At 37.1% G+C, this 16,871-nt stretch overlaps 1 protein-coding gene across 5 annotated transcripts in view; it reads left to right on the top strand.

The window, feature by feature from the left end:
- Positions 1 to 13,310, top strand: part of LOC124164547 (dual specificity protein kinase CLK2) — an 80,365-nt gene extending 67,055 nt beyond the window's left edge. For all 5 annotated transcript variants that reach the window (XM_046541918.1, XM_046541919.1, XM_046541917.1 and 2 more), the window contains 7 exons: positions 1,486 to 1,602; positions 3,553 to 3,643; positions 5,525 to 5,695; positions 6,956 to 7,091; positions 7,807 to 7,951; positions 8,065 to 8,170; positions 11,055 to 13,310. In XM_046541918.1, coding sequence (XP_046397874.1) covers positions 1,486 to 1,602; positions 3,553 to 3,643; positions 5,525 to 5,695; positions 6,956 to 7,091; positions 7,807 to 7,951; positions 8,065 to 8,170; positions 11,055 to 11,300 — 1,012 coding nt within the window. In that variant the 3' untranslated portion in view covers positions 11,301 to 13,310. The remainder of the gene's footprint in view (positions 1 to 1,485; positions 1,603 to 3,552; positions 3,644 to 5,524; positions 5,696 to 6,955; positions 7,092 to 7,806; positions 7,952 to 8,064; positions 8,171 to 11,054) is intronic.
- Positions 13,311 to 16,871: the final 3,561 nt, after the last annotated feature.

Below are 16,871 nucleotides of genomic sequence, written 5' to 3'. Positions count from 1 at the left end.
TGAATCTGGTGGTTTCACTGTCACAGTTAATACACGTAGGAGTGTCTAGGATTACGAGCAAATAACATACAAAAAAATACTAGTAACTTACTATATTCTTTGATATATTCACATGCACATACACTCACGGAAACATACTTTCATTCTCTCATATCTCAATAAAATAACGTGAAAATATCATCATTTGAATATTTACTTCACTGGAAACATCAAAGAGTATTTCCAAAGCACAAAGCTAATTAAAAGTGAGCTTTTATTCAGCCAACTCCGTCATTAACGTGCAACAAAGTTAGTGGGGAAAAGCTTTCAATGATGCAATATTCATTTCAAGTTGCACACAATATGATAGAACGAGAAAATGCAGCTTAATAAAATTTTCCGCCAGAAACATGTAAACAATTACGCAAGTAATATCGTGTGTCAACTTTTTCTTAACTTTTTCGCGGCATTCATTGCCAACACTCAAAATTTCAATGCCGTTACGTGGGTACTAAGCAATTCTTTTCCGCAATAAAGATTTCTGCTTGAACTTCATTTTCTTTTAATTCCACAGATGGAAATGTCCAAACTTAAGGATACAATTTTTAAATAGTTGCAAGTCGAAGTTCGGGTGTGCATGCTGTATAACAAGTTGTATCGTACAGGAATGAGCGCAACCACATCCGTCGCTAGAACTGCAAATTTTCACGTTGATAGCTAACTTGGGAATTATAAGCGATATTTCTACAGAAATTAATAAAAATTCCTTTGAGGAATGACAAAAATGGGTCACCTTGTTATTTCTAGCACGTAAAAAACTCAATAACTATTCGATATTTTTTCTACCATAGGTTGTATGAGCGAATATCTACTTCTTTGCGCTCGCATTCGAAAATTAACGTAATCATTTGAAATACGGTTATCGCTTACATTAGTACGGATTTACGTAAGTCGAGACGTATGTAACTCGGGGGATGCCTGTATCCGTGAATAAGCCGTGAATTTCATCTACCATGAAAAAACCTGGAAAAAGCCGTGAATTTCATTATTAAACCTTAAAAAAATCTCTCAAAGTTGATTTTAGGACTACAATTGACAGGTCAAAAGAAAAATAGAAATGTCCATCAGATTTCAACATCAATTACACGCAGACACTTTCCAAAAGAGACTTTCATTGCTGTGTTTGCATTCACGGCATCTGTCGTGTTTCGTTAATTTTTATTTAACGTGCGGCCGATGATTGTTACGTATGTTCAATATTTCTGCCTAAAATGCCTTATCTAGAAACTGTGAATGTGACAACATCTAGGCCATTAAAACCTGGAAAAAACCGTGAATTTTATTTTCGTAGTTTGAGTGGGAACCATGAATCTTATATCCAGGGGTATTTAAAAGTTAAATCCAGAGTGGACCACTGGTATAGAGGATGAAAGAATGTGAGTGCAAAGGGTCAATTGGCCTTAGGCTTAATATATTGGCTAATCTGGTAACTTTTCATGTCCATAGGAGAGATCAAACAATGGCCCTGAAGATAATTAAAAATGTGGAGAAGTACAGAGAAGCTGCTAAGCTTGAAATAAACGCCCTGGAGAAGATTGCAGAAAAGGATCCTAGCGCCCGACAGTGAGTCTGAATTTTTTATTTCTCAGAGATGTGTGTTTGTTCCTAATTTTGACGTATTATATAAGATTCCAATGCTTTTTTTCCTTGGTGCATTTTATCTAGCCTTTGTTTTTTAGCCAATGTGGGAATTCTGAAATTAAAATAGACATCATTACTGTTTACAGAGAGACAGGCTTTATTAAATTATATTATTATTATTATTTTTTTTTTTTTTTAAGTATTCCCATCTCATTTATAGGAAAGTTTTCATCAAAATTAATTTTTCGTTAGGTCAGTTTTGGTTTGAAGAGCGGTAATGCAGAGGGTGTCTATTTTTCAATTGCATTTTTTGTGGTAAAAGATCTTTGTTCAGTTTCGTGGTGTGTTGCTTGTTTCTGGGTGTGTTGTGTATATCTTACATTGCTGTTTCAGTCCCTACTTATTTCTTCTTTTGAAGTTGAGTTTTTACAGCTCTTTGTTTTCATACTGTTGTTTTAGTTGAGGTGGCATTAATACCAAGTCATGAGATTTGTCAGGGTTTGAGGACATTTCGGAGTGATTGAGGGTCGAACTTAATAAAATGTGATCATGGTTTTGTTTTTGGGGCTGCTTCTTATAAGCTGTTGGTAACATCTCAACTCTTTGTAGTTTCCATGTCAATGATAGGAGGGAAAAGGGAAGTTACTGAGCATCATGTAATGGAGAACTGCTGTAGAGCTTGTTACGTTAGTACACTTTTGAAACTCACAAAAGATAAACATACTACCCAGGATAACAGATCAATCTTACTAGTCCTTGTAGTAACTCCAATCTTTATTTAATATCAATTCACTTATTCTTATAATTCTGTACTCCACAACCTTTACTGCATTGCTAAAGTGCAAAATGGATCAGACTCATTTCTGTGCTCAGGTGCATGAAGTTTTTGTAGCCTCTTTTGTATAGATCGTCTTCTATAATTTTGCTCAAAATGTTGGATAATGTCTTGGTGAAGGGGCTGAAGATGACTGGTTGTGTTTGCTGGAAAGAATTTAACCTAAATATTGCTTTGGTAACTTGTATCAATGGGATGATGAGCATATTGTTCGGCAAAAAGTAATTTTTTTTTATTTTTCCCTCCTAGTTTGGTGTTAAAATACCACTCTCATTGCAGCACAACCGACCTGTCAGTCTCTCTATATTTAATATCCTACCATGGAATTTTTCTCCTTTAGATGTGTATGTTTGATCTGGCAGTAAGGTCATGGTTACTTACAATTGTTCTCGAAGTGGATGTAGGAATGTTTATCTTCTTGCTAATTTGACTGCTTAACGGGTGAATATTGATCTACTTCTTCAAGAATATCAATCTTTTCTGCAGTTATCTGCTTCGCCACTCATTTTGTTTCCATTGAAAATTCAATTCAACTGCCCTTGCAATCATAGCAAGTGCAATAACTGCAACTGTCAATGTTCCCTGGGTAAGGATCTCGGGGTGGGGATGATCTTGGCTTCTCATTGGCTGCAGAAATGTATAGTCTGACACTCCTGGGAAGTGGCTGCATATTTTTATTCACTGAGACACAAAAATTGAGGAATACATTAGGATTAATGTTAGAAGGTCAGTGGCCAATAATAATATACTAAGTAGTGAAATCAGTGGTTTAAACACCTGAAAATTTAAATAGAAAAGAACTGAAGGATTGCTTTATGGCAAGTAATTTAACTTAGTACCCACGAAAGCACCGCTCTTTGAAACATACTAACCAAACAGTTTTCCCTGTATTTTGTCCTGATGGTATAGGATCATGAGAAATCGCTGTGCTAAGGAAGAATGTTCTAACAAAATTCCACTGTCATTATAAATTTTGATATTCATTAGTTATAAGTAATGCATTTATATCTTATTTTTCTCCTATCAAAGATTACTACTAATCAAGGTTTTACTATTTTATGGCTCTTAAGAATTTATTTATGAATTTTTTATTTCAGCTTGTGTGTGAAGATGCTGGATTGGTTTGATTACCATGGCCACATGTGTATTGCATTTGAACTTCTGGGACTGAGCGTGTTTGATTTCTTGGTAAGACATTTGAATTTTTTTATTTTGTATTTGTAATCTGTTTGAGATCTTTTCATGCATCAGAGAATCACAAATAACACATTCTCATCATACTTTTGTAAATAACAGATTTCAGATGTAACCTATTATAGCAGAAATATTTCTAGTGTAAACAAATGCTGGTGAATTACCAGCATTAAGCCACTGTGGAAATGTTGCTGCTGTATGTCAGCAAGTATGTGGTCATATCTTATCTCTTGGTGTTATTGATGTCTGTTAAAAAAGTCTTTGTAGCTTAAAATCTGAATCTATAATTTTTTTCATTATGTTATTCTTGCCTTCAAAGCACCATCTTGTCTTTAGTACTAATTTTTTAGTGGTGAGCTCACTCATGAAATAGGACTAAGGGCTGTATTCTTAGTCGACCCTACATATCCGTCCCTACATAACAAAAGGCCCCTACATGCGTTTCTCAGTTGACCCTACATAAGTGGTGGGGGGTGATTCCGTCGTCAAGTTCTCTGATATGACGTAGATGATGATGAAGTGCCAATTTTCCACTTTGGTGGCATAATGGCAACTGACTATGAAACTAAGAAAAGACGTCCGATAATTTTCAGACGTATTGTTTGGGCAACAGCTCAAGGTAAATGAACAATCAGTGTCGTCCGCCAGGTCGTGTCGGTAGCTTAATTATCCCTACAAACACTCATATCGAGTCAAAAGTAGAACCTTGTCTTTAAATTAATTCAAAAGCGGTCTGTATAAGATAGTAAAAAGTACGGAGCAAATATGATCATTGACGTGGGAACTTACGTTGCATCATCAAGCTTCGTCATTCGTTTTCACCTTCCACAGTTAAGTTTATTATGTGGCAAATAGTGGCATGAAAATACGTTTTCTATGGTCATACGTAAACTAAGTATTGGTTTCCCAAAAGTATATCGAGTGCCAAACGTGAAAAATATTATATATTCATAGAAACGAGGTGCATGCATGCTGCTATATTGTTATTATTAGTTCAGTCAATTTTATAATTTATTTAACTTGGTGGTATAAAGTGGTAGTATTATTACCTTTCCGCTGTGTTACTATACATTTTAAAATGGTTTGTGTGAGCTTGTCTCCCTTAATATCCATTGTAACATAGATTCTTTAATCGAAGTGATCAGGAGACGATATTTGGCCACCATGTTTTTGTAGGGTGTAGGGCCTGATTCGGGTACCCTGCATCAAGTAGGGCCTGTTTAGTTCCAAAAACGGCCATATGTAGGGCTTGATATGGTGTATGTAGTGCGAGATCGGTTTATGTAGGGGCTGATGACGTATCCAGAGTCGGTTGGCCCTACAGGGTCGACTAAGAATACGGGCCTAAGACTAATGAAAGAAGTAACATTGAAAAATGTCCCAAGCATGTAATATTTGATGGAGAATTTTTGCAATGTGTTATGATTTTAATGTGAAGTAAAATATCCCCCTGAGAGAGAGAGAGAGCTGTTATACAGCCTCTTGCATCGAGGCTGAGAGGAGAAAGCTTACACTAATATTTTCATGCATGCTGAAGAACCTTACAAATATCATATTACTATGTGCACGAGTTTCTGAAGAATAGTAAAGCATCAAAGGGATATGAAGAACTTAGCATGCCCTGTATGCTTTCAGAAGCAACTTGAATAATTACTTTGTTTTACAGAAGGCAATAGAAAATAAATTTGAATCCAAAAATATCTGAAGATCAGACACCTGAAATCAAATATCTGATCTGGATCGGAAAAAAATCCTGGATCCGTCCATCCCTATATATACATAATGTATTTTGAGGTTTTCTTCTTTGTTAGATAGTGTTGCTTGTGAAGCCTTAATGATGTACTTATGCCTTTTTTCTTCTTTTTTCTACATTAGAAAGAAAATAACTACCAACCTTACCCTCTGGAACAAGTTCGCCATATTGCGTACCAGCTTTGCTATGCTGTTCGTTTCCTGCATGACCACAAGCTGACTCACACAGACTTGAAGCCGGAGAACATTTTGTTTGTGGACTCGGACTATGATGTGGTTTATGCCTCCAAAAAGGTAACCAATATTTCCAGCATATGTATAGATGCTGTCAGGGTCATCATCCTTGATTTAATTTATATAAAATTTTAAAGGTATCACTTAAGTACTCTTCAAACTCATAAGAAGTATGTGTAACATTGCCAAAAAAGGAATCAATGCTGTTTTTATCCAGTGGCAGGCATTCTCATAGTAAGTAGTTAGTCACTCAAAACTACTGAAATATTGTACAATCAAAATCTCTCAATATTATATTATTGACTAATTAATTAATATACTATGACTCTAATTTGATGCTGATGCATTAAGGTGAATTTCTGTATTCATAAAAATTATATTATTTAATTATAATGCACCTGGTAGGAGATATCATCTAGTTGATAAGAATTATATGAGATATTCACATTTTAATGCATAATTAGCATTGTGTTTAGAGAGAACAGCATTTCCCAATGTATTAGTTATTCTCAGTCCATAGCTGAGGAAGCCATCACCCAAGTGGGAAGAGTACCTGTGAATGGCTTTTACACCTGCACTATTGCTTTCAACTCTTGAGGTTGAGTTATAGTGATGATACTAACTTCAATTCATAGGTTGCATTGTTGAAATGATCTTAAGGAAACTTTAATCTCTGATGAACTTTATTGTGAACTTCACTCTCATAATACTTAATACTCTGAAAACATCCATGTATTGAATGCATGTAGTCACTTGATGGATCTTCCTGGTGTAAAACATAAGTCTTTGTAATCTTATGTAATACGAACCTAGCATGTTTGATGAATTTTTATAAAAAAAGTATGGAAAAGTAAACTGTGTGTGGCTGGTGGGGGTTCCATAATATGAACAACCTTGTCATGCTGGTTGCAATCAGTTTTGAATGGCATTTATTTATTATGAAAAGCCAGTTCTGATAATGGTGATGGCCAAAATTTAAACTTTATCAGATTATATTGTCTTATGAAGACTTATGTTTGTAAATACAAAGATATATTATTATTTTCTCAAAATATCTTGTGCATGTACTCTCAAGTAACAAAAACTGACAGGTCTAGTATGCTATCTATGTCATAAATTGGAATTTTAAAGTACATAAAATTAATATTTTTTCAGTGGAGTCAGTGAAATTGAAAAGCAAAATCACTATCACACCACATTTTCAAATGTGGTGTGATAGTGATTGTTAACTTAATTTATTGATAGCTGGTACTTCAGTATTCATGAATTGAATCTTTCTCCCCATGTACTTCATCTTGAGAATTTTCTCTTATTATTTAGGGCCAGAGGAGAGAAATACGGAGGGTAAAGCATACTGATGTGAGGCTTATAGATTTTGGCAGTGCAACATTTGACCATGAGCACCACAGTACTATAGTGTCCACCAGACATTATCGTGCTCCTGAAGTAATACTGGGTATGTATATGTGGATTAAGTATTGTGAACTTTGTGAGTAAATTTTTCTTTTCAGAACACTGATGGTGGTGTGCAATCCTTAGATTTATTTTTTAGAGAATTTACTTGGTTTGGGTTAACATTTTTATGCAGTAATCTCCAAAAATATAAGTATTTCTCTATTAATCTAGGAGCTCAAAAGTCTAGTAATGAATTCAGTCGTAATATTAGTTGTTCTCAGCATAATTTGCTTTTGCGCAGATGGAGTGTTAGGTAGTATCAAAGTAATGACAACTGTATATGTCAGGGCAGTTAGTATTGTACAATCTTAAGGTATGATTTATTGTATGAGGCTAAGAATTGAACCAAACATTAGTCATTAGATGAAACACAGAACAACTTTGGTATAGGGATTGTAAACCAGTATTGTCTGCTTAAAATGACATGGGAGGTTGTAAGATGGAAATTTGGTATGGGGCCGGGAGTTGGAGCTTAAGCCTGGCCATATGGTGTAGCCAATAGGAGTGCAGTCCCCCTCTCTTGGGAGATTATTGCTCTGACATCTCTAATTTCCTCTCATAATGGAAATGGTCAAAATATCATCTTTCGAGTTATTGGAAATGGACTATGATATTCGTGTAGAAAATTTACTGAAGAGTGATCTATGATAGGTCTTTCGATTATTTAATTGTGTATTTTTTCCTGCATTAACTGGTTTTTAAAAATTCGTTTCCAGAATTAGGTTGGTCTCAACCTTGCGATGTGTGGTCTATTGGGTGTATTATATTTGAGTTATACCTAGGCATAACTCTCTTCCAAACTCATGATAACCGTGAGCACTTGGCTATGATGGAACGGATATTAGGGTCCATACCCTACAGGTAAGATGACATTATGTTTATAGTTATGCTAATTTTGATATTCGTAGTCATTTTTGCTTTAAGATTATGTGCATCACATCGATTTGGGTAACTTTTATAATTTTACTTTTCAGGATGGCTAGAAAAACTAAAACCAAATATTTCTACCATGGAAAACTTGACTGGGAAGAAAAAAGCTCAGCTGGGCGTTATGTTCGTGAAAATTGCAAGCCATTACGTGTAAGTGGAGGAATAAATTACTTCCCTGATTTTATTCTATCCTCTAATCTTTCATTAGGAATTTCATTAGCTCATTATAATAATAACAATCAAAATAACTCATGTTAACTTCTTATATGACTGAAAGAGAATTTTAGTACAGGGAATGAAAATTTTCAATTTTAAAGATTTCATAGCAAGATAAGTGAAAGTAGAGTAGTTGATGCTCAGGCTCTGTATGCCCCCACATTTAAAAATGTTTACAATGTGGTAAGTTCATTGTATCATCATAACTCAACTAATTTATAGGCTCGTGAAATTCACATTTTCAGGGTAGGGCATGGCTTTCCCTGGGCCACCTTGCACTTTAAAGACTTAATTCGGGGTTATTTGATGGTTTCACCCACAATTTGAACCCAGGACCCTTGAATCAGTTGCCCAATGCTCTGCATGGAGGGCCACCACACTCCCTCTAAGGGTGCATCCTGTGCCTAATGCCAGATTGACAATTCACCATGGTCTGAATCACTGTTTCCTAAATATTTTTTTTAACCATTATACCTTTGATCCACAAACTTTGCCCCCCACCCACCTGTTAATCCTGATGCTAGGTGTTTAGAGGTAGGGTCATCAATAAACGTAATTATCTGACATTCACTTATAGTTAGAGATGTGCGAAGTGTCTGCGAATACTCGAATACCTTGAATACTGGAAAGTATTCGATATTTGAGATCTCGAATAATTATGCTAAAAGTACGATCTCGAATACTTTGAATTTCATGTCAACCACTGTCGCGCACACGTTTTCTCGTTGGTAGTTAACTTGGAAACAACCTAGAGGACTGACTCTTGTCGTTTAGTGCATGCAACGCCGTTTTAGGCAAGTTAACGAACTGTGTCAATTCGTGAATTAGAGTGGTGAAAAGATATTGTACGACGTGGGGAACCGATCGGGGGAAAAAATCCGAAAATCCCGGATTTCCCCCATGAAACCTCTCAAAAAAATTAACAATGGCGGAAAAAATATCGACTTTTGTGGTACCTTCCGTTAAGCATTGAGCTACTGCTTCCGAACAGTTCGGAAAGATCATCATGGATTGGAAGACTATAAGAATGCAGGCTTCCCGTGGCATCAGTTTTGTTTCTTTATGCCAAACGACAGCTCTACAATGATGCGTAAAAGTTGATAAAGGATCGAAATTTTCATTAAATTAATATTAAAAAACGGCATATGTGCTGTGCATATGTGCCCATGGCTAAATGCATCAATACACCTACGATAAAATATCATGAGAAGATATCGCTTTGTTAGCAACTCTGACAGGTGAGATTTGTAGCATAATTCGTAAATTGTAATCTGATGTCCTGTTTTCGAAAAAAAATGCCGCATCACCTGCGGAGAAGCTCAGCTGCGAGGATATTGAGATTCGCCAGGAATCACCATTGTATTATTCCGACTATTTCCTTGCTTAAAATGCTTAAATAACGTTAGAAATGCATCGTGTTAGGTATCATTCTTTGTTGAATTACGTGCGCATTACTAATACTTCAATCTAATAAAAGTATAATACCAATTGCCAAAAGTCATTGTTAGACACCTTTTGGGCTAATAGGTGACTCATGCAGCAGTTGACCTCCAGAAACAAGGAACTTTGAAGTGTGTAGGCTGAAAAAGTTCAGCGGAAAAGAAAGGGGGAGGCAGGTTTCTTTTGTTCTTGTGTAACTTGATATTTTCTTTCGAAGCTAAGGTCTTCGTAATACGATCCCTGCGTGATCTGGGACCTTTTGTTTGATTTCGGAGAAGAGGAAAGCGGGGAGGTGAGTGCTAAATGGAGGGGAATAGCGGATCTTGGGAAATGTGCGAATGAAACTATCCCACAGCACTCAGCTTCTCCCTATGGTATTTCAATATCCAGTGGAAGATTCAAACTATGCTTCTGTCATCATTAGCCACAAATAACACATTGTAAACATTTCGTATCATTTTCATCAAACAATGGATGGGGGAAAATTATACGATGGGACTGCAATCTTCAAACGATCAATGCGGGAAAACGGTACTTCAGGAACGATAGTTGCAGAAAAAAATTAAATTGTCTTAATGGAGCTTGATTTGGGACAGGAATGGCGAATGATGAATGCGGGAAAACGATCAATGCTGGAACGATAGATTGGGGTTCCACTGTACATACCTTTTTATTTATACATTCATCAAGTGAAATGGAAGAAAAAACGTACCTTTATTATGCTTTGCGCAATGCTAGTATTCGAGGTATTCAAAATTCGAGATACTCGAATATTCAAGCAATGATTTAATATTCGAATTCGATATTCAAGTTCAAGAAATCTGCTATTTGACCCATCTCTACTTATGATTGCATTAAATGGTACTTTAGATGGTACCTTGGTTTTAGTACCCCTTTACTTTTCATTGTCTCACTCCCCTCCCCTTGGGTCCCTGAGTAATAACAGTTAGAGGGTAGTAGTGCTTTTTTTTTTGCAAATCCCTGGATACGTATTCCAGTTTTTTTTTTCACTTATGGTTAGCTGCACCTAATGATAGCCAAACACAAGAAGATTTAAAAATATTGTAATGAGAGTCTCTAATTTCTTTGATACCTTAAATAAGCAACGACTATTAATAACCAGAATAACTTTTGTTTTCTATTTGCCTCATATACCATGGCAGTAATGACGTATGTTTTTAGCAAATTTTATATTATAACACATTTTTTTCATGCATTTTTTTTTTAATAACCTGCCTATCACATATCATGGGCCTTCATCCCCATAGTACATTTTTTCTTATTTTTGGGTTATTTTAAATTTTCAAATAATTGTTGATTGACAATAAGCATGTAGTTGCTTAAAAGAGGTGATTAATTCACTGCTCGCTTTCTACAGAGGTACCAAGGAGTGGAGGATGATGAGCATCGCCAGCTCTTTGAATTGGTTGAGAGAATGCTGGAGTACGAGCCCTCGCAGCGCATAACCCTGTCTCAAGCACTGCGCCATCCATTCTTTGATGCACTGCCATCGCACTTGAGGCTTGGCTCAGATGCCCGATCGTCCAACTCCGGGGGTGCGGGCAGTGGGGCTGGCTCTGGAGGTGACCACAGTCGGGAGAGGAGCCATTCGCTGTCACGGTGAGGGGGCGGCGGGGGTGGGAGCAGCAGGGCTAATGCGACAATGGCTGCAGACGCAGGATTGAGCGTTGTGGCCGGAGGAGATGGAGAGGACTGGGGCATCGTAGAGGGGAGGCTCTCCCTACGGGAGGACTGGTTCCAAGCCGGTGGGCTGTGATTGGTCCCGGGGGATCAGCAAATGGCCGTTTCTGGTACTTGCTGTGTTGTAATTGGGCAAGGGTGATGAAGACCTTCTTTAAAGCACTTCGTATTTACAAGAAAGTGAAGTTCCAAATTGCTTTCATTCCATGGAAGCCATGTTTTGCGATAATTGCAGAAAAGCATGTTAATAAGCTAATTTTAACTGTTCTTGATTCCATTCCGAAGGATAAGACCACAACGACATTCAAGTTCTCAGAAATATAGAGTTCAATTTTTTAATCATGTTGCACTTGATGTGACATGACTAAATTATGGGCAGTACATCTGTTGATACTTGAGTAATAGTATTTGGAATTTATGCAAATTTGACCATCAAGAAGATGATGCCATGTGATGTCTGAGAAAGTGTACTTCAATGGAATGTTTGAATTGTTGTTTATCTTGAAGATTGCATTGCCTGCTTGTCATCTCACCATCTAAGAGTGCTTTCTCTTAAAAAGGTAGTGCCAATGTTATGACATGGAAGTGTTCTTACTGGCCCATTTTGTTGTCCATTAGTATTTTGCCAGAAACGAGTTAATAAGGATTTGAAAATCCATGCTGCCATTTCATGCTGACTCCATTTGCCCTCTTCATCTGTTGATGTCAATGGCTAAGCCCTTACATTGTATATCCGCTGTACCTGCCCTCGCTTTTTTGATTCCTCTTTGCAAAGTTGGAGGGCCCCCCTTTGCAAAGAATCATCATTATTTCATTCAATCTCATTTGAGGCCCAATATGTGAACATTGTATTATGAGTTGTTGGTCATTCTCAATTTCCCATGCATGGATACACTCTCCTCATCTTATTGTGTAGTTTCCTTGATGTAATTAAAACCTTTTTCTCCCGTCTGAACATTAGCCATTGAAGAATTAGGGTGATCAAAGTAGTTAAATCAGATTGCGGAGGGGAATTATGAGGGATATACATTCTTCTAAAGACAATCCAATTGTAATAATAGATTGTATTCTCATGCACAAGTATATTTTTAATGTTGAAGATCCCAGACAAGGCGAATTAGATGTAGCTGACTTATTTTAATCACCAGTTGGCAGTTCTTGTATTCTTCACGCACAGTAAATATCATGGTGATTTTTTTATGGAAAATTAACAACAAAATATCATGTGTCGCATTTTTAGTGTCGTTTTTCTTATTTTTATTGGTGAATGTTCATTTGCCAACAGTTACCATTGGACACCAGGTCTACTTCATTAAGTGTTCTTAAGTGTCATATGAACAACTTGTTGGTAGTTCATATTAGAAAATGATTGAATTGTCATTTTTTTGGGAACCATAATTTTTATGCTAGTGATATAAATTATTGAAATGTTAATTATTAGTTTTCCTTTTGTTGTATTTTTTTGGCTTTGGCTCATCTTTTTATTATTATCGTCTTTAAGAAATACTTTGCTGGGAGAAAAGTGATTCCTCTCTGACACTCTAAAAAAACTAGGACTCTGTAATGGCAGCCACGTAATGATAAAGGTTTATAATAATGTTTAAATGAGGAGTGTGACTTGTGGAGTCCAACAGCCAGGTTCATTGTGTTACATTGTGAAGTGTGTGTGTGTGTGTGATTCCAAGTGTGTTGATGTGAATGTAAAGTTTGAATGTGCTTCAGGTGCAGTTCTCTGCCCTGAATTACCCTTAGAAAAGGGTTGTGATTATGGTCATTGGCCATTTTGCTGTGTCATCTTCTTCCGGTCTCATTATGGACTATGCCCGGGTTTGATGACATTGATAGACATGTGTACATAATATTGAATGCTTATTTGTTTGAATGGTGGCATTTGGAATTTGTACATAAAATAAATAAAGTAATTTCTTAGAAATGCCTATTAATTTATTGTATGTATAGACTCACATAAGGTTTATTTATGAGGTTACTCATATGAGGTTTATTAGGTAGATTTTATTTTAACTCCTTAGGAAGGAATTGCTTGTATATGTAGATCTAAAACTTGCAATATGGCTTTGGCCATTGAATATCCTGTAGAGGAAATTCAATTTTGCCATTGTTCAACTAATCCTCGGACACTGTGTTTGTGATTATAGATTATACTCTATTAACACATATGGTCAGCTGATGTAAATGTACGTGATTCCACATCCAGTGGTAGCGGTCTGGTCACGTATTTTTAAGTTTTTTGCATTGCAATTCCCCTTTACGGAATTATTTTAGGCTATTTGGACCAAGTTCTTGTTCTTGGAAAAAATAAATAAAACAAATGTTAATAACAAAAATGTGAATTTAAAAATGTGCATAAGTTCTCAAGTTGTGCGAGTTTACTAGTATACTCACAGCTTCCCCGCTGACATTTTAAAAATGACCAGTCTCTAGGGCTAGTTAAATGTAAAGGGCGCTGGACCAAGAAGTGTTTAATAGTGATTATTAGGATAACTACACGCATATTTAGGCACTTATGCAACAGACTGATTGAAGTAACTTTGGTACCCACATTCTTGACCTTCTGTAGAAGACCTAGCGAGCTGAAAATTTTACCAAAGATGGGTGGCCTAAAATTATTTAAGCAAATGATCAGATTATTGCAACTTTTTACCTCTTGCTCCTCCCTCCCTCCCCAAATTCAAATGTTATGATGAAAATCTTGATTTTTTTCCTCCTTACTGCTGAAGCTCCTCCAATATTGTAGATTCTGGAAATGTCATTTATTTATCATACAAATAGTAGAGGTATGTTGAATACAATGCACAAAATATTTCTCTACATCCCATTATGGCTCTTCAATGACATGCTTAATTTTGAATGAATGACTTATTGATCCTGGATATTTCATAGGGTAACCAATTGATTCTCTCCCGTCTTTTTAAGAGCTATCTTGGAAACAGAATCTTAACGATGTATTTTAACTTCTCCTGACCCCCTACCTGGCCCTCGTTCTTACCTTAATTTCTTGCTCTTAATATAAGATCAATGGAAACCAAGGTGGTATGGCTAGGGTTGTGTGGTTCAGGAAATTATGAACCTCTTTACAGTTCTAAAAAAAATATTTCTGTAAACCTTACCGTTTTTTTTCTACTGAACTATATACTCCAGTTTTTTTCATACTAACATTTTATTGCAAGCTTATTGGTCACGTCCTATGCAAAATTCTATTCTTGAGAGAAAATTTTGGATGAACGATGCTTGGTAGGTAATCTCTAGTGGGTAGGCACTGGGTTATCTGCAGAGTGAGGTCTGTGATGTAATCATTGCTTTATTCCTAGAAACTTAAAATGCCCTGGGGGAAATTGTATACCCCTAAAACTGAGGTTGTCGGAGTGCAATGCATTACTTGTGCTCAGAGCTCAAATTTTTCCCCCTGGATGATATAAACTCGAGATCTAGCGTATTCCTTTTTGGCAGGTGTTTACCCTGCATGCAAATGAGAAGGCCTCTATGGAGGCAACAGCAAGTTTTTGTGCTAAGAGAGGACTACGTTTCTTTTACCCCAAAGGAAAAGATGGAGTAGCTTTTTGAGGAATCTTACTGTTTTGAATACTGGAAAGTTTGCTGTGGGCTGCTTACTTCAACTTCGTCATTTTGTTCCACTGTTCCAAGGCACTTAGACCTAATAGTCCATTGTGCCACCGATGATTGATGACAGGAGGCCTATGTCCTTAGTAAAGGCCAAGAGGTCCCCAATGGGAAGATCTCTTACCTCTCAGAACTCATAGAAGGTGAGCCTAAGTGTCTATATCGAGTCCTCATGTTAGCGAGGGACTCTCATATTTGATGGGTCGTAGTTTCTTCTCCCATCTCGCACCATCTACACTTGTCAAGAGTGCTACTTCTGATAGGTGCAGATGCCTCATTTCGTGATAGTGGCTAGTAAACAGGCCTGCCACCATTCAAAGTTTATTTCTGTTCATAAGAAGATGTCTTCTCCTGAGTCTAGGGCAAGGTTTTCCAATAAGGAGTGAAGCCAGGCATAGCCCCTGTGTTTCTTGCCAGATCTTCAAGTGTTGGGTAAATCCCCATAATTTGATCAGGGCCATCCCTATTGAGGGTGCAACTGGTACTAATGGTTCTGGGACAGTTGGATACTATTCAGTGCCGACCCTAGCAAGTCCGTCTGCATTTTCGTTTCCAGTAATACCTGCACGTCCCGGTACCCAGGAAAGTTCTAATTTACTCTGGCTATCCAAATTATTGGATGCAAGTCCCCCCTGGGACACATGTAAATACATATTGAAGTGTAGCTTCAATAAAAGCAGAGTCTCATAACCCCCGATGAGTATTTCTATTGCAATATTTTTGTTAACCTTATTCTGCAAGAGCCCTGGTACCAAGGTTAAGTATTCAGTCACCCCATCATGACGCATGAAAGAACTGCAGCCAAGTTGGAAGTGCTATGGTCACTCTGTGTCACTTAAGTGCTTAATTTGAAAGATGTATTTTTGTGTGAAGCTCACACTATGCAAATGGCATGTGTACAGTTCACATTCGGTTGGGGATCCAGTTTATTTCCCTAAGCCACCTCTCACTTCCCTATGTAAAGTAAAACTAGCTGTGACTGAAAGCCATTGGTTCAATACATACCTAGTAGCCACTGCCTTCGGTATTTTCTTGTCTTGGCAATTGTTTTTACTTAAATTGGCTGAGTACACTGGTGGATCCAGAGTGGCACATCTATTTACCCCAGATGAAAGGGTAAGTTTGTTCAGTTGTCGAATATATGTGGGAGAGGAGAGCCCTAATAATCCAAGTTACTAAAAGTGTACCGAAGTGTCTGTTTAGAAAACCTAATAGGGTGGTTTCCTATTATTTTTTTATTGCCTAAATCGAAAGACTACTCCTGGAGTACGTATTTCACGCTTTCAGATTTTTAAATGATGATATCTATTTTTTGCGATTAAATGAAAAGTGCAAATTTTCAAGCGCGCGAAAACGTGACGGGTAAGTATGAATGCTGGGAAAACTCCGTGTGACGTCGGTCTGGTTCCCGCAGCTGCAAGTGAGGTGACCTTGGGGCGAGGCTTTGAGCGCTGATACGACGCAGGCTGCTAGCAGGTAGCAGAGTACCCAGCTAGCAGGTAGCGCTTGGCTTAAATAAGGATTATTAATACCTTATTAAGCGAAGAAACCTTTCCGACCTTAGCCAGTTTTAATAGGTAGATTATTAAGAGATGTTTCCCTGAGCTCTGTGCCTCATGCATGCATTGGTAATCTCAGACGATGTAAAACTCCTATCTACTCGTATAGAAACTAGGTCCCTGTGGTGTCACGTGGAGTGGCATCGCATGGGCGCAAATCTGGCCTTTTTGAAATGCGGTTAAAATTGACCATTGCCATTCGTCTAAACTGGGATTTCTAAAACTAAATAATTTGTATATTATGAATACACTAATGGTGGGTAACGAATATCAATCAATGCCTTTCGTTTTCTTTG

This window comes from Ischnura elegans, chromosome 8 (genome assembly GCF_921293095.1).
Source record: "Ischnura elegans chromosome 8, ioIscEleg1.1, whole genome shotgun sequence".
Classification (NCBI taxonomy): Eukaryota; Metazoa; Arthropoda; class Insecta; order Odonata; family Coenagrionidae; genus Ischnura; species Ischnura elegans.
This window is presented reverse-complemented; position numbering and strand designations above follow the sequence as displayed.